General features: G+C 45.1%; 1 protein-coding gene across 1 annotated transcript in view; it reads right to left on the bottom strand.

Annotated features, from left to right (window-relative positions):
* Positions 1–18,541, bottom strand: part of SLC17A6 (solute carrier family 17 member 6) — a 55,836-nt gene extending 37,295 nt beyond the window's left edge. Inside the window, exons 1-3 of the mRNA XM_044425859.1 lie at positions 18,456–18,541; positions 15,077–15,329; positions 13,059–13,177 (exon numbers count right to left, since the gene is read on the bottom strand). Coding sequence (XP_044281794.1) covers positions 13,059–13,177; positions 15,077–15,329; positions 18,456–18,541 — 458 coding nt within the window. The remainder of the gene's footprint in view (positions 1–13,058; positions 13,178–15,076; positions 15,330–18,455) is intronic.
* Between the last annotated feature and the right edge of the window lie 330 nt (positions 18,542–18,871).

Here is an 18,871-nt window from a genome sequence, read left to right on the forward strand (position 1 = left end):
GTGACATTCAGTCCTGCACTTAAAGAGCAGAAGATGCTTTAAGTAGCCATTAGCCATCGATTTTATTTTGTTCTTCAAATATGAACTGGTTAAGTAATGCAGAAACATAACACTAATGTAATAATAATGAGCCTACATGTGGATTTTCATACAGTTATAGAGCTGGTGAATATGTTCTGGATTTATCTTAGAAATACGGTGGAGGTTATTCCTTTGACAACGGTATCATGTGCAGGCTCTGATCATTTCACAAAAGTGTTACTAGCTAGCAAGGATTACAAAAACCCATAATCAGTTAGGCTGCCATCCTATACACAAAAGCATCAGCCCTTCCCAAAAGCAGTACGCACCAGAAGGACTGAAATACAACTCCCATGTCCCCAGATGGAACTGGAGTAAGGATGCATTGAAATCAGTGAATTACTTCTGAGTGGAAAATCCATAGAAATATACCCAGGGGCAGAAACCTTTATTCTGTGAGGCGACCAGGGAATGAGAGGATAAGGTTGCATGTCAGTTGTTCTCATGGCCAAAGCTTGCAGCCGGTAGAGCTAGTTGTTAGGTTTTCTCTTTTCTCTTTCTGTCACTCATCTTTATTCTTTTCTTGTCCACCACCTTCTCTCTCCTTCTTCCCAGGAAAAGCTGTGTTAGGGCAGAGGTCTGAATGGACCACCTGCGTTATTTAAAATTTAGCTGTGTCCCTCCCTGGGGCATATTGCAATGTGTGTTTATAGAAGACAAAAAATAAATTTCACAATTAGCAATTGCTATGAAGAAGCACATTTTGTTTTTCGATGTTGCAGGAAGGATATGCATGTTCTGTACAGCACCTAGGGAAATGTATTTGAGGCATTAAATAAGTCAAACAAATAAAATGGTGCAGAAGGTACGTAGGAGAATCATTTTGGTGACGAAATACATCACCTTCACTGTGAAAGAGTAAGAGATAAGAGGAAGGTTTCTTTAAAGATGGCGCCTGCTGACCTTTTCTCCCCTTAAGCACATTGTGAATCAATCAAGGTTATAGTCCTAGGACTAGATCCTGAGCTTCCAGAGTGAAATCAGCTCAGTCCCCTGGATGAATTATGGCCAATTCCTGCTTCCTTCCAAGAGATTCTCTAAAAATGTAAGAGGTGATACAGGCAGAATCACTGCTAGGACTGAGTAGTTGGCGCCTCAGCCTAGATCTGTTTCTCAGATCCCCAAGGGGTCACCCATGCTAGCTGAAGGTTGCATCTGAAGCTTAATTGCATTGCGAGAGGGCCATTTTAAAACAGGAAGAGGAGAATTGAGATAATCTGGATGACAAATTAATTGACAGGCTTTGCCTTCTGTGAAATTTAAATAAATCCTAAATTTGCATATTCAGATACATATTACCATATGCAATTTTTGTGCATATGTGTTTCTTATGAGCCTGAGCTCCAAATCTTTATAGTGTACAGCAATGTACCTGGGTATTGGAGGCTGCTGAGGTAAGAGGGAAATAGATAAAAATAGGAGACTATGCACTATTTTTATTCCATGAACAGAAGGAGCCCTTCATTCTCAAAAGAGTGATTTTGGATTCAAACCATTTTTTTTAATATTATGATTTTTAATTTGCCACACCTAAGTATATTGGCTGCTTTCTAAAGATTTTCAAGACTACAAATAAACTCCTCATCATCACCTGATGGATAGGGGTCGGGCACCAAGCCTCTGCATTCCAGAGAAGGTAGAAAATTACCTGGTAAAAGTATAAGAAAGCCTTGGAATGTGGAAACTTGGATCAAATACCACTTGGCCTCAAAGTTCACTGGAGAGGCTCTTGGACAAATTGCTGTCTTGGCCTTCCCTGCATCAGGGGCTTCCTAGTGAGTACAACCCATGTATGAGATCGAAAGCATGAGGCACATATGTGATGTGTTTGTGATGTGTTTGAGATTGTAGAATGGGGAGTGAACACACTGTTCCTCCAGATGTTCTGCAAATGTCAAATACACATAAAAATAATTTGGTTACATGGGGTAGCTTGCCATAAAAACTGACTGGGCTTGAATTTTGTAAACAGCTACATTTTCTGGATTGTTGAAACACAAAACTTCCCTTATCCAAGTACACAACTTCCTGTAGAGTGTTGCACTTCCCATTTAGGATTTTTGCATCAGATCATTGCAGGGATGAGTACAGCCAAATTTAATTTGTCTAGAAAAAGAAGGCAATTAACCAGAATAAATTCAAAGGTTTCCAGCATTTCTAGGTTTAAGAGCGAAGACATAGCTATCTGATGTAAGCAATGGCCAAAAAGAGCCATAGAAATGTAATAGTCCTAAACTATGAATTTGTTAAATGTTCAGTCAAATGAAAGTAGATTCCAGGCTTCTAATTTTTCATCGAGATTTTCCATGGAGTAGGAAGGAGTGACTGTACTAAATTGTACCCTTGTGAACAAGCTTTTATTCCTATCGTCGCCCTTAGTGTATTGTGACGTCACAATTATGCTGTTCCAGGGGCAGATCTCTTTGAATCTTATGAGAGAAGGTCTCTCTAGAATATGTGTGCAAAAGAAACCTTGTTCCATTTTTAGATACAGAGCAAAGTTGTTTTGCACATGCTGAATAAAAGTTCTAATTTCTAGATGTAGAGGCTAATCTGTGAGAGGTAGGTGAGCTCAATAAAAACCAGGTGTACTGCCTTGCACGAGTAGAATCCTTTGCTCCACTGCAAAGCCACCATTGGATACAACTCACCACATGTTATATAACTGTTGAATTAAAACTGTATTGGAACCAATAAGGCTATGGAAAGACCACACTTATGGTTCCTGGAGAGCTTCTCAGGGATCATTGGAGTCTTCGGAATCACCCTTCTGAGGTTGTAGTCACTAGTATGACCCCAGAAGTGAGATGCTGAAGTCTGACTCCTGCCCACACACCCCTTGCAGATGTGGTTGAAGGAACCATGCTACTTCTGCTTCTCGAGAAGTGTGTCCAAGAGTGCATGATGCAGCTCCAGCTCTGCTTCACACAGTGAGACTGCTCTGGACAGGCCCAGAGGTCTAGCTGGAGGAATACTAAATAAAAAGGAGGATGGACAAGCATCTGCCATTTCTCCCACCGTGCTGGCAGCAGACCAGCAGAGTACTGGATACTGGGAAAACTCAGTACAGACTTACAGACCTCAGCAGCTCATACATCACACACAAGCTGGTACTCTAGTCTGGGACATACATTCTTGGAAATATGCTCCCTGGTGTTTTGAATCAACAAACAACTTCTCAAATCCTATGGAAAATATTTAATGCATTATAGAATTGCTGGTGCATCACTGCAGAATTCTAACCAGATCTGGAGAGGGTGCCGCTCAATGCTAAAACACCTGTCCTGCATACAGGAGGCCCCAGGTTCCATCCCCAACACATCCAGATCAGGGCAGGAAAGACTCCTGCCTGAAGATGCTGCCTGTCTGTGTTGACAATGCTGGGCTAGACAGACCAATGCTTGGCTCTATATGAAATAGCTTCCTAATTTCCTACCAACACTGCCAGGAAACAACCAATTCTGGGAATGCACTGTGTGTGGGCTGGTGCGTTTGTCAAGTTATGTGGTGGGTTCTTCCTAGAGAAGTGAAGACCCAGAGAAAAAAATGGGGGTGCAACCCATGATACATTAAAACATACATACATCCCCCACACACAAATGTGTACATTTCTAGAGGAAATAACAAACTTCAAGCAACTAACTGCATGTTCACATGAACTGAGAAATAACCTTCAGATTCTCTGTATTTCCCTTCAGATTCTCTGTGCTATTCTGTGGCAAACACACAGAAGTTCCTCAGCAAACATATGGGCATGGAAAGGGATCCCAAAATGGAGCAAGTCTGAAAGCTGCTGTGCTAAGAGAATTGCCAAGGCAATAACCCAAGGGAAGAGCATGGGTTGTCCATGAACCATGGGTTGTTACTGAAATATGGGTTATTGTGTTGTCTGAACCCATGGGCTACTTTTCTCTAGCACTGACAAGGGAAAGGCATCTTCTTTCTCCATGGTCAGAGTGATTATTCTGTGCCTCTCTGTACACAGAAAAAGAGACTCCAATTATGGCTGAAGTTGGGGCTTCACATGGGATGGCATCATCCATGCCCAGGTGGTGTCCTGGGAGGTCACCCCCACAGGTCAAGGCAAAGGAAAGTTTCCAACTGAGAATTCTGATTGAAAACTTGGTCTCCTTGGCAATGTGCTATACCAATTCTCAATTAAGCCAGTCATGCTGGATTATTTCCAAACCATGGCCCTCAGCTCCTTTTGCAGGACATCTGTAGCAAATGAATCATTTGATAGACACTTGCGTGGAAGTGGTGGGAAATGCCTGGCTACAAGCACATTTTTCCTAGCCACTGTATGTTTAATCCCAGGTGGGTTTCATATTTAGAAAGTAGATCCATTAGTCTCTCCTTGTTTTCTATCTGCAGTAGGATCTCTGTGAAGTTGTGCATACCCCTGTCCAAAAGCTTCACGGTGGCTTTGTAAATTATATTTCTGGCAATGAAGCGATCACATGCCCCTTCACCATTTAGTCAAAACGGGAAAGAGGAAACAAAGAGCATTCATTCCACCAGCCTCTCAACACCTAAAAGCATTTTGTAGATGGTCCCTAGGTGGCTATGCCCACTCTCTGCAAACTGGTACTCCAAAGACACGTTGACTACCCTTCTGCATCCCCAAGCAATGCTAGCTGGGATGATGCAGGGGATGCTGTGAGCATCAGGTTGGGAAAGTCTGAATACGGTGATCATGATGATCAAAATGTCATGGCTGAATTCTATCTTGTTGGTATATAGCTTTGACAACTTGCTTAAAGAATGTGCCATGAATGGCATTTTCCTCTATCAAATTTCAGGAATAGTATGAAATTTGTGGAGGCACCTCCAGGTTTTAGGTCTCCCCCAGCTGACGTTACTAAGCCATGGAATTAAGTTAAGGCTTGGGGCTGAGGTGGTCTTGACAAAGCTATGTAATTCTTTCCCATCCTTTAAGGTAGAATGTCTTGGAGAGAAGCAATTTTGTTTTCATACCTGTAGTCTGACTCACAGTCACTCCCTCTAATCTCTTTAAGATCTGTTTAAAGACGTGAAATCTTAAAGATTGGATTGACCATCTTTTGTGCTGATGGGAGTGTTGCTGTTTGGTGCTAGGTAATTAATGCTTGCGTTTTATATTTTGGTTTTACGATTTCGATGCCTATGTTAATATTTTGTCAGGGTAAGCCACCCAGACAACATTGTTATCTGACAGCATATGTGTCTAAATAGATAAAAGTGAACTAAGCTTGAGTGCCAACAGACTCATAGAATAATGGGACCACTGAAAGAGAAGAGCAAGTACAGCTGTTTTGAGCAGCCTTAAAACATAAGGAATCATACTGGATTTAACCAGAGAAGGGTAAGGGATACAAGGAGGGTCCAGTTCACAATGAAGAGGCCCATGCCTGAATACATTTGCAGGTGATATGAAATCAGAATTGTGCTGTGCAGGGAACAATTACAATTACAGTAGGTAGAAATGACCATATGGAGCACAGCAACAAGCCCTGCAACCCAGGAAGTCCACGTACAGGCCAAGAAGGTCTTCCACAATCTGTTTGGTACCAAGTTCACCTGGAGCAGGACAGAATGACTGCAGAAGCATGTCCCTTTCATTTGGTTCCATGGGATTTCTTTCCCTGTAGAATGACTTCCTCTCCTTCCCACCCTATCCCCATGTGTCCCTCACTGGTTTAGTATCATGGTGTAAGAAACATCAAGCTTATTGTAATGTTTTGCCACCTGCAATATTTTTAGAATTTCCAAAGAAATGTGAAATAATTGGACCAGGGAAGTTCTGTGATTTTCATTGCCCCTTGTGCATTTCAAGCACAGTCTAGCAAAACTAAATGTAAAGGTTTACAAATTAAAAATTAGGCAGGCATGATGAGCCTTTTCTCCCTTAGGGAAACTGTTCCAAATGTGCAAGTCCTCAGCTTCACATTTTCACACCAGTATGAAATCTTCCATGTAATTGTCTGTCTCTGTATGTCCCAAACTGGGATTGTACATGATCTTGTGTGTACTAAAGAGTCCAAATTAGCATAAACTGAAGCCCAGTTTCACTCATGTGGGAATGTGAATCATGGACATAAGCTATAGTTTCAGAACTGGTGCTTCAACTGGCCTTGGCATTTGCCATGATATTTTTGTATAAAACCTGTATTGATAGGAATACACATTCCACCTCCAACTTTTGTCCAAATTTAACACCACAAGTTGCAGTGCAGCAATTTGTTGTCTGTGATGCACCTGCACTCTCCCTTCTGCATATTTTCCATATACCTGTACATATATCTATACTCTCCATATGTCTGTACAATAAATTGCATTGTACAGATCCACACACACAGTTGTTTGCACATGCCAGTTTTCTCTCTCCTTTGGACAGAACAGGGACATGTGTGTGCAAGGGAGCTGCATATGCCTGACAGTCGTATCAAAGTAAAGGTCACTATCATAATTAATGTGAGTGGCTTCCAGTAGTGTGTTTTGGATAAGGGGTGTATTGATATAACTGCATTCAATGTAAAATTGAAACACTGGCATATTGTTGCCAATATTTAAAAAATTATGTGTTTACTCCAACATTATTATTATGCACACTAGTTTTAGTTCATTTATGATTGTCCGTTACATATGACAAATCCAAATGAGTATCATCCTTCTCTCCACCCCTTAAACTTGCTGCAGATTCACATCCTTTCAATAAACCCTAGTCATGAGAGCACTGCTGTGTGCATGGCAACAGCTCATTACTGGTGCCATTGATTTAAACTGGTGTAATTGTTGTATTAATTAATCTCTGATTATTGTTTGGATTTTGAATCAGGTTGTAATTGGAGCTGCCCCTTGTGATACAAATGTTCATTGCTGAAAATAAGAAGACAAACGTCGTATATTTCTAAAAATATGTATATAAAGAGAACAAAATTTGCATTGTGGATTTAGATTGCATCACTTTTCTTACTTAACTAAATCTGCTTACTAAACTAACTTAACTTACTCAACTAAACCTTAACTAAACCTGGTCTTTCCACCTTTATTCTGAGGCTGTCTAATCTGATCAGTTCATGCATTTCAAATAACAACAAACAAATCAAGAATAAATGTCAAAATCCTTGATGGACGGTGCTGGTGACAAAACACCGAATTAAAATATTACGCCCCTTGCCAATGCTACCAGTGATCTATATTTTTCAAAGGGATCCACCCTTGCTCCTAACAGACAAGACATCTCCTCTCCGTTGATCTCCCAGCTTAACAATAGACACAAGCCTCAACTGGTCCAATTTCTCTTGGCAGAAAGTATAAAGCCAAAGAAAGAAAAAGCAGGGGGAGCACTGGCGAAGATCGGCGACATCACATCACAGGCGCCTTTATAGCATCAGTTAATACGATTCTAGTTCAGGAAAGACACAATCATTATTTTCTATTGAACCTGGGATTGAATGTGCTTGAAAGCAGAGTTCTCTCGCGGACACCCGATCGTGTGCTAACTGGGGCTTTCTTTCCCCTTTTGTACTGGGTGAATACACGGCCTTACAGAGAAATGGATGCAATTAGAGCTCAGTCAAACGCCCATTGCTTAATTGTGCTGCCAGACGAGTCCTTACAAGATTCCTTGTCAGAAAGAAATAGGCACGTGGGCTGCCCCCTCCCAGTCTCCCCAAGAGGATCGTCTACCTGCTTCGATTCCATCGCCAATCTCCACCCCTTTTAGACCCCTTGCCCTTGGCTCCCTCCTTCTGCTGCGATGCAGAAACTGCACGAGGGAAGGGGGCGCCCCGCCTCACCCCTTCTGCGCTTGCGTGAAACCAGGAGCGGGCAGCCTGGTGCGCTGCAGATTTTTGAACTGCAGGTCCCATGAGCTCCAACCACCAAGGCGAGTGACCAGGGCTTATGTCAGGCTGTGGCACAAACACAGGGGGATTGGGAAGGTCGGGGGGCGTTCCAGGCTGGCTTCTTTTGCTCCAGCTTTGCTTATGCCGCTCAATCTTGTGCCTATGGATCCCCCACCTGCTTGACAAGAATTGGAACACAGTGCTCCCCTTTCCTTATGCCAGTAACAGACCTCTTTCCCTCGCTCCGTAGAAGTGGATGCAGAGAAAATAACCATTTGCCTGCCTAGAGCAGAAGGGGGAGTATAAGGAGGAAGTAGAATAGTTCCTATGCCCTCCAGACTCGAGGGCTGCCCTCTAGGCGCTCTTGTACAACACCGCCCAGCATCCCCTGCCAGCATAGCAGCCAAGCTCGCAGGAGTTGTGATCCGAGAGCTCAGGACGTCAGGTTGAGGGGAAACATCTGTGGTTCCCCAATTTCAGTCCCTCCCAGTCATAGTATGGGAGACAGAGCAAGACTCTGGACAATAAGAAGCAGATTAGACTATTTTGCCTACGCAGCGCGGCACTTCCTCTCCCCTGGCCGAAAGCTGATTAACAGGCCGCAGGTCTTTCCCATCACCCGCTACTGCGATCTTTCGACAGGGGGTGCCCAGGCTTGAATGAGGGCTCTAGGTTGGCACACAGACGATGCGCCTTGGCGCTCGCAGATGCAAGCAGGAAAAAGCGTGGGCGTGGGCGGCGGCGGCGCATTGCTTCCGGGAGAGGGCCGCAAATGGAATTTCCCCTCGAGTGCACAAGAGGAGACTATATTTGTTAGGAGCTGTCATCGCTTTGTTGGAAGATAACTTGAAAGTCTTCCTTAGCATTCGGTTTCTATGTAAGGCTGGGGAGTGGGTAGGAGGCTGGAGAGTGGTGGCTCCAAAAGGGTTAAACTGTGGGCGTGCGCGCTCAATCTCTCTCTCTCTCTCTCTCTCTCTCTCTCTCTCGCACGCGCACACATTACACACACACACACAAACCCCTCTGCGGGATGTACAGGATTCAATAACCACCCTCATTCTCGCCCACAGAGCAAGCGCTACGTTATTTTAAAGCCAGTTCTAGTCCACTCTTACACGTTTTAACGTGGGAATAAGGTGCTTACTTCTGAGTAGACACGAGTCCTGCTGGATCAGGCCGAGGGTTCTTTTCCAGCATTCTGTCTATCCAGTGGCCAACCAACTATTATTATTATTATATTAGTATTATAACATTTCTTCGGAAACCCACAGGTAGGACCAGCACCCACCCCTCCCATCCAAGTTCCCCTGGAAATGGGGTACATATTCATGCAGGCTCTGGTATTGGAGGACTAGTAGCCGTCGATAGCTTCTCCTCCTTACATTTATTCAGTTTTGGAAGCCGGCCAAATCGGTGACCATTGCTGCATCTGGTACAAGTGAAATCCATGGCTGAAGTACGTACTGCGAGAAGTATTTCTTCATCTCTCCTGAAGCTCCGACCAATCAGCTTCATGGGATGACTTCCGTTTTTAGTACTATGATAGGGGGAGAAAAATGTCTTTCGAGAAAATTGGCCAGCTACTAAGGATGGTGAGCTGAGAGGAAACCGAAATGTATAGATCGACTGTTTATTTATGCAAGGGCCAAATCATCTTAAAAATTCAACGGACCGATTTGCTGCCTGGTGACACTGTTAGGTAGAATGCAAGATAAGTTACAGCCCGTTGTAAATGTCTTGCTTCGATTTCTTCAGCGCCAAGGGGCAACGGCTGAGGATTTTCAGCGCGTTATCTGCTCAAAGAATAGCTTTAACATTGGGAGCGAAGGAGTTCTCTCTTTGCGCAGGAAATGGTATCGTTGCGAGCCGCAGTTTCTCCGTTTCTGCCCTGCAGTTGGGTGGTCTTTCCTATTCCACACTAGCTGGGTTACTTTTCTCCCTGCTCCGCTCCTCCCAGTCACCAGTTTGCAACGCCCCTGACTGAGCCGCCTCGAGCACCGTTCCTTTGGTGGAAAGGCGGAGCACAAATCAAAAGAAGCAAATGCACTAGGATCTTCTGGTTCCGTTAAAACGGAGAAGGGGGGTTCAGTAGGTTAATTCCCATTGAGAGTGACTGATGTCGCAGCCGTGAGCCGCTGCAAAAGCCAGAGGACTCAGTCTTATTCTGAGTAAATGGGCTACCACCCCGCGGCGCGTTGCCTTTCCAAGTCGGTTGGACTGGATTGTGAATGCGAGTTGAAGCTGCAAGGTCTTGTCCTGTAGCTACAATTGCTGGGATTCCACCCTTTCAGACATTTTCCACCCTCTCCCGTTGGGATGCCTCGCAGTTTCATCCAATAGCCTCCCACTGGGAAATTCCAGGTAAATGACCTTGGCGTAGAATTACTGCCAAAAATGATTATAGCCCTCCCAGAGAACGTTGGTTCTTAGGGGGAGTGGAAATGCCACAATAAATGAATAATACCAGTTTCTTTCCTGATCTAGATAGAGGTCCATGGTCTGGACTAGGCCAGGATTTAGCTGCGACTAGAAGTGTATTGATTTCCAAGGGAAACAAGTACCCCGCCTTCTCCCAGGCGTGACCCAGACTCGGGATACAAGGCGGTACATTCATGTGCGTTTATCTTGTATGCCGCCTGGAGAGGGCTCTTCTTTTAAAGGCGGCATTGAAAGTATTTGAACTAAAATAAGCCCTATTTTCCTCCCCTCCCCTCCCCTCGAAAAGTCAGCCTAATTGCTGGCTTGCACCTCTCCTCCGTGTACCTACAAATCCCGGGGGAAACTGTAAGGGTTCTGATGGAGTTTCCACTCTGATTTCTTCCCCCCTAATTAGCCCCAAGCCTGGTTGTAAACTGGGAGATGCGGCCAGCAAGAGCGAGAAACGACGGCCGCCTCTGCGCGCTCCCTCCTGCACCACCCATGGCTCAGCCGGCCTCAGGCGGCGTTTCGAATGGCGCTTTCTGCATTAACCCCGCGAGGCTCTCCGGGCAGGTGGGGCGCTTTAGCGCGGCGGCGAACCACCCCAATCCAGAGGCATCGGGGCAACCAAACAGGCCCCTCCTCGGCCTGGATGGCTGCAGGCGGGGGCGAGAGGAATGGGCCTGCCCCTACCGCGGGCGATCGGCTTGCTCTGCAAAGGCGCTCCCTCCAGAGGACTCCGCTGCAAGCCAAGCAACGCGCGGCGCCGACGGGCTTCCGGCACAGCCGGTCCCCGCCAGCCCGCCAGGGCGGAGCCCTTCGAGCGCCCCGGGCGCCCAGCCGAGGCGAGCCGAGCGCTGCGCCCGAGAGCGGCGCTAGGACCGGTGGCCTCTCCTCCTCAGCAGGCGGAGGCGGAGGCGGTGGGTCAGTGGATGCCTCCGAACGCCTCCTGCGCCCGGAATACTCCGAGGATCTAATTAACAGGTAGCATCACCCCCTGGGTGCCTGAAGCCTCCTTGCCAGACGCCATAGAAACGGAGCCTTAAGACCCCGCGCCATCTGCACGTCCCTTTCATTGTGCAAAGCTCTCAGAAGCCGCTTTCCCTTCCTCCTGCTTTTCAGCCAGAAGGCTCCCGGCTCCCGTGCGTTCGTGGGCCCATTAACAGCACGCGCTTTTAATCTGAGCGATAGAGAGCTTCTTTCTTTGCTTGTTTCAAAAAGGGGAGGTAATACATAAAAGTACTCAACCCTGCACCAAGCATTAAAGCAGCGCAGACAGAAAATAAATCGCTACGCGGGTAACCTGTGCAGACGAGTGGACTTTCTCCTCCATTAAATGCAAAATGAAGAGAAAACGCGAAAGAACCAGACGAAGATTGGTTCGAACGAGCAAAGAAGCCCAGAAAGAAATACACTCCAGTTCAGAAGCATCAGCGATACGTGCACATGAGAGATACATAAGGTTTAGAGACAATTTTAAAAATCAGGACTTTCATTTAGGAATAAGATCTTGATAAGCTGCAACAACTCCTACGACAACAGCACAATCATATCTGGACACAGCAACAACCATCACCACTATACTCTCAGTTTGTAAAAATTTCGTCCACGGGATATCCACAGTGGTTCACACCATCAGTATCTAATACAGTAATAATACAATTAATTCGAAGGTGCGAACGTCCATTTCGTTCCCTTGAAACACTGGGCTCAAAGACAAAGTTGATTTTTGACTGTCTTCGGTGATCAAACTATTTCAACTGGGCTGTGAAGCACATTTTTCCTGTCGCTGCTGTTCTGAGCTGCCTTGGGTGCTATATGGAGAAAGACGGTCTCTGAATTGAAATAATAAATAAATGGCGCCCTTTAAAGAATAAAAGCAAGGAGTCGAGGCTGCAGTCCTACGCACCTTCCTTGGAGACAGATCTCATTAAAGCTAATTGGACTTCGTTCTGAGAAACGATGCAGGGGGTCGACGTGCCACGAAGAGGCACTTGAAAAGTTGGATTTTACTCCAACCCTAAGGGACGTTAGACGCAAAGAAAAGGACAGGGCTCCATCTTTAATGGTCTCATAGAAGAGGAGACAGGTCGATGCAGAAGCCCTGCATTCGTTTGCGCCTGGCTTCTCTATTTCACGTGAAAGCGGGCAGCGAACCACTGGATGGGAGAAGGTTCGGTCTCAGGCGGAGCTGCCTGAGAATTGACAGCGAATCCCTCTTCTGCACAGATTAATGATACAAACGTCTGCAGGTTTAGAGAGAAAGAGGTCCTACAGCTCCCAGCCGGCAGGGGAATGCTGGGAATTGTAGGACTTCACCCAGTCTAAACCGGCATAGGATCGCGCCCAGAGCCATAGATTCGCAGGCAACAATTGATACGCTCTGCAAAAGCTTGGCTTGCAAAATCAGAATATGGAGGGCTCAGTCCCTTCCTCCCTCAACAATCTCTGGCGCGGGGGGGAGGCGCACGCGGTGGGGGCTCTGTTGTGTTGCCCCTCTGGATTTCCGAGAGAAACACAAGTCTGTTCCCTTTCGGGGTGCTTAGTGCAGCAACAAGGGAAGGCACCCCGAGCCAACAGGTCAGCTGCGGCGCCTCTGCCTCCTCGCTTGGTCTGGCTGCCTTCCTGCAGACGCGAGTCCTCGCCAAAACACGGTACGGCGGGGCAGGCGCCGGGCTCTTTGTCTGCTGGCACCCCGCACGCGCAAAAGAGATTTTAGCTTGGCATTACCTGTTCGCTGCCAGCCTGGATGAAATGTATCCCCCGGGGATCTGCGTGATTATATAGCCCCAGAAAAAAGAGCCGTGGATCATGCCAACTGTTTCCGGGTCCCAGTTGAACTTCGCTTTCTTCCAAAGCGAGCAGGCAAAGAGAGAGAAGAGAAGGAAGATGGGTTGCAAAAGCTGGCTGGAGCAAGGCTTTTCTGAAGGGCAGGGCGCAGTTGGGGAAGGCCCCGGAAATTTCCCGCACTTGCCCCTCGCTAGCCGCGGTATATGAATGTGTTTTCCCTGTACCCTGCCACGAACAAAAATTCTCCATAAACACAGGTTGCTGCGGAAATAGGGAGCATTTTGGGGGCCCAGTTGCCAAGGACCCTGCAAACTATATATATTCTTGATTGCTACTGTTATAGTTATGAAATGCGAGAATCCTATATCCTGGATGTACGAAGTGGGGTAGTTTGAGAGAGGAGGGGCAGTCATGATGCCCAATTCTGGCTAGTCTGCCAATTCTCCCCTTCAGCCTTCTGTCACCCTGGTCAAGAGAACGATCCCCAGACGATTAACTCATCTCTTGGGAACTGAGGGGGTTAGGGCCAAAAATCATTTTCAGAAGCCACCATCCCATCCCAAATTTCCATCCCAGTTTTCTCTCATGGTAGAGATATTGTGCTTTGCCCCTGGTGGTTTGAATCTGAATGCTTTTTGAAATGAATGAACGAATGAATTCATGGTTGTGGGTGTTGCTTTGGGGAGAGAAGGGTTAACTGGTGAACCATTTCATGTACTTGAGGATGATGCTCCTGGTACAATCAACAGAAATAGCTCAGGTTGCCATCCTATGCAAGTTTAGGGAGAAAAAGGCCTACAGCTCCCAGGCCATGTGGTAGCCTGGGATATACTGGGGGTTGTGAGCCTTTTTACTGACTAAATCTGTATAGGGCTGCTTCTTTACTAGGTCTTGTTCTCACTTGTTCTCTTTTTTTCCAGCTGAGCCCTTGAACTGTGGCTTCCAGTAGTGCACAACTGTCCGGCTGCTTCCTTCTCCTGCTTTATCCTACCACACTCTCAGCTTAGTATAGCTTTTCCTGCCCTTCATCATATTCATAACAACATTCTCCTCACCTCCCACTTATCTTGGTTTTTGCTTTTTTGAAAATGGATAATCTAGGAATAAATCAACACCCTGTGATTTCCTCATTTCCCCAAAAGCAACTCAAGCTTTTCACATCCTTTTTTGAGTTTTTTTGGTGCTCTGGGTAATAACAAGAAAGTATACATGTACTTTGAATACTTACTGAATACATGTAAGGAGCTAAAATAGCAGTTGGACAGAAATCACAGAGAGTCTGGGAAGAGCAGCAAGCATTGTCCCGTGATTTTCTGATTTTCTGCCTGGGGCTACGTCTGGGTCTGAACTCTCCTGGAAGGTGGGGTCTAGGCTCCTTCAATTCGAAAGGAACATTGTCTTCTGAAATCTAAGCGGAATGCTGGGGGAGGGGTGCAGCTTGCGTGGGGAGCCTGCATCTTTTATTCGGGATGTGGAGCACCTTGGTTCAAAGCCCTGCTACTCGGGCCATCACTAGGGACGGCCATCCTCTCGCACCCTAATCTACCTCGCTGGGGTGTGGTGAAGATGACATGGAGGAAGCAACCCCAAGCTGCCCTGAGCTCCTTGGAAGGGGTGAGGGATTACAAGTAAAGACAGACAAGAGCAAACGGCCCTTCTTGGGCCATGTTCAGTTCTGTTATGTGGAAATAAAAACATGAGATTTGAAGGAAGGAGTTACGGTTCTGGAAAGAAGGCAAGGGGCAAACGACCTCCCCAGCCTCGTGTGTTTCGTCTCTACTGTGTCCGTTTGGTTCGGATTTCCTTTCCTTAGAGGAGAAGGATCAGGCAGGAGCCCCGATCGCCTCCACAGCGCACGTCCTAACATGGCTGTCTGCGCGCCTGAAGGGCGTTTGGAAGTCATCCCTGGTACGAGCGGGGTCTGATGCGGAAGGCAGTTCTGCCAAGGACTAGCTCACCTCCTTGATGACTTTCCCTCCTCGGTGAATGGTGCTGTTATTGACCATATCAACGATGGCAACTCCCAGGTTGCAGCGGATCCCGAAAGAGATGCAGAAGCCCAGTCCGCTCATGATGGCGATGATGTATCTCCGGGGTAGCCCGAAGCAGGTGCAGTCGCACAAGGGCGCTTTCTTCTCGGGAACCTCCAAGGGCTTCCCATCTTCCGTCAGTTCGATGTTGTCGCTGGTCTTCTGTCTCCTCTCGAGGACTCTGCCCAACCAAAGAAGATACCTCAGTCACCGGCCTCCAAAAACCTCTTGTAGAGTGAGTTTACCTGTACAGTGCGCAGGTTTATTGAAAATCCCCTTTCAAAAGAGGTGTGTGTGTGTGTGTTTTGGGGCTTATCAGAACCACGCAACTCTCCTGAAACCTACTTTCAGGTCAAAGTCTCACTGAGAGCTGTGGGTGAATAAAAGACGGGCCTCTGAGCACGTACAGAATGCACTCCTTGCTGATGACCACAGTCAAGCGCCCCCCTCCCACACGCACACACACCAATGTAGCTGACTTCTAAACAGCGTGATTTAGACACACTGAAGTTCACACACATACTGCTCTGTTTAAATTAAGTCTTGTATGGGTATCACAAAGTGATTCAAGGAGATAGCACCAAACGATATTTTCTATTCCTCGTGGATTTGTTAGAAAATATATAAAGTACTATTCATCACGTCCTTCTTCGAATGCAGAGACGCCATATTGACTCGCTTCAAGTTGAATACATACTGGAAGATTCATCCACTCACACACCCCGTTAACTTAGGGAATATGTTAACTGTCTTCTAATTGCGTGACAGACACCAGAAGGAAGAATGCAAGCCCATGCATCCCAGTGAGCCTCGCTGAATGAGGAAATATGATCTATTTTCAACTATGGCAGGTGTCTGGATCTTTTCCAGAGCTCAAAATGGCTGTCTCCCATGCTTCCAGTAAAAGAAACCAGTCCTGCATTTCAGCTACACATACCTGTCTTGATAAATGCATTTATAAGGGGATGCCTCCCATTTCACATATGATGTACTTGGATCTTTTAAAAGCTCTGAACATTGAACAGCACAATTCTAAGCTGTCTACTTGAAAATCACACCCCTGGCGGCGGCACCACTGAGTTTAATGGGGTTTATGCCCAGGTAAGTGTGTATAGGAATGGAGCCTTGACAGATTCCGTTCTCTTTCTTTTAAAAATTAGTGTTCCGTTGAGAAGTTCACAGTATTTCAGTATGTCAAGGGGATGAAAATATGCAAACCCTTTTACGGACAGAAGTTTACATTCTCTGCTCATCCTGCCTGGTTAATATTAAGAAAAATATGGAAAATTATCAAAGCTTGCATGGCATATTTACATAGTGGATTGAACTCTTATTGATCGAATTGTTCTATTGTTTTGGCATTCATTTGATATGTTTCTATGGTGTGCCCTCATTCATTTCCAATGATTTTTCCATGGAAATAATTCCCCTTCCAAAAAAAGAAATGAAAAAAGTGATTGGAAATGTGTTGGAAACATTTGTCCGTCCCTCCCTCCCTTCATTCTTCTTCTTTTTCTTTCTCCCCCCCCCCAACACCCCACCCCATGCTTTTTGTGCCCAAGCTCCTATTGCAAGGAATTTTCCCCTCCTTAACAATTTTGAACTGGTGACGTTAACTCCTGAGAGAAATGATAGTAAAGATGGACCAATTCATAAGCAGGAGCAAGACTGAGTGCTTTTTAGGATCAGCATCATTTGCAGACACACCTTTATTCTCTAGCTGAGCAGGTACTCAGTTTGATCCTTAGTCGAAATAACTAACAATATCTTAATTCACAGATTCTTTTGCTAGCTAATCTGGGTATTACAAGTTACTTTTGTACTAGTGAGAAAATCTGCCATTCACTGCAAGAGCAGAGCAGAACATCAAATAAGCAATTCCAACTTTATCAAGGATGTGGAAAAGCCTTCCCTCTACTTCTTTCTGATTACTTAGGAAGGAAGCAAAGAAAATAAAAGCATCCAAATACTAATGGAATTGCTTCAATGCAAAACCAACAGTAGAGAAGCATGCTTGCTTTTCCATTGAACACTAGTGTGAAATTAAGCATCTGCAGGGTTAATTTATTCTATTACCACAATATTTGGCTTTTTAAGAAAAATGAAGAAAATGCCTTTTCTAAAGTTCTTAGAAACTTGAACTTGGTACATGCTTGATTGTACCTCAGATTATTAGATTTCATTAATACATTTGATTTCAAACAAAGTTTAGGTGCCCGGGCTGTTTCTTTTTCTTCCTTCTTTTTCTCTAAGTTTTTTTTTTTAAGGAATCCATATCGAAATCTCTGCATGTCTTTTGGATTATAAATCACTGCAACCCTCATTTTGTAAACATTGCAAGCAAATCTGGAGCACCTTAATCTGGAGCATTTTTAGCGGGCTAAGACTGCTGTGATGGAAACTGCTTAGAACCCCAAAGGTGACCTTCCTCTGCAGGTATTAGCCTCCTACTCTCTGCACAAGAGAAAGTGGTCGCTCTTAGAATCAGCATTAGAGCTGTGTTTAATATGAAATAATGGCCAATGGTTTTCCTTTTGGATTTTGCTTATTTCAGAGGAAAACCTCCAGTATTATGACATCCCACTGGCATCCTATTCATAGGAATTCACATGTTTGCGAGGTTATTTTTCAGGCTTTCCCTTTTGTACATGTATGTGCTGATTATACAACAAGAGGATTTATATTTAATCCTTATATTGCCTTATATTCTCCCCTCTGTCTGCATCTTCCGGGGAAAAGACATTAGATGATCAATTATTTATGCATCTCCATGTTTTTCTTCAAAGGAAGGGTGAGTAAACAGGGGAATGGGAAATCCAAATTGAAAATTGTGCTTATTTGTCCTTTAGGGGGAAAATGGAGGAGAACTAGCACTGCAAATACATAGTAAACTGGATACCTACATACATGCATATATTTCAAATATACAACAGTCTTGACTACATTGCCCTGAATGTTCAGCTCCAAGTACATAGAATTAAATAAAAGGATACATCACCTAACACTGGCATGATTTTGAAGGCTGTGGTTTGGATGCAATTTCTAATGAAACCAATTGTCCTTATTTAGATACAGAAATGTTTAGGAGAAGAGCATTAAATCCTTAAATCAAATGCCAAAATGGTAGTATCCAGTTGAAGTTTCAGCTCTTGTTAGCAAAATCTAAGAAAACATACATTTAGCATTTAATGAGCCACCCAGCTAAAAATTTGTATTATTTCATATTCATATAAGGTGTGAATCTGCTTCAGAAGCTTCATATTATTTGTAGTTTTAAAAAATGCCCACCAAAGATTCCATTCCTTACCTGTAGAGTTGACCGAGAGATTTCCCTGCGAAATTTTTCAGCCCCTCCTTGCCAGGGGTCAAAACCTTTTGCTTTACCGACTCCATTCCTGTAAAGGTTTTATCTGGCACTCGCTCAGTTGATCAGGGTGCTGTTACAAGCGATGATACTGATTCATATTGTTTTCATGTCTAACTTTTCTCCATAAAATGGCTATTGGTGTGCATCCAGATAAAGAGATGTGTCTGCAGCTTGTGCAGGTGTGCGTGTATTTGAAAGAGACAAGGGAGAAGGGAGAGGGAGAGAGGGGAAGACTGACTCTGTGTACGTGTGTATGTGTGACTGTGGGTAAAGAGGAAAGAAAAAGCCAGCACCAGCGCCAGCACCAGAAAGAGAGGTGACTAGTGTCTACCTGCAGTCCACTGATTTCTTAACAG

Source organism: Varanus komodoensis, unplaced genomic scaffold (genome assembly GCF_004798865.1).
Source record: "Varanus komodoensis strain SLA01 unplaced genomic scaffold, ASM479886v1 scaffold16, whole genome shotgun sequence".
NCBI classification, from domain to species: domain Eukaryota; kingdom Metazoa; phylum Chordata; class Lepidosauria; order Squamata; family Varanidae; genus Varanus; species Varanus komodoensis.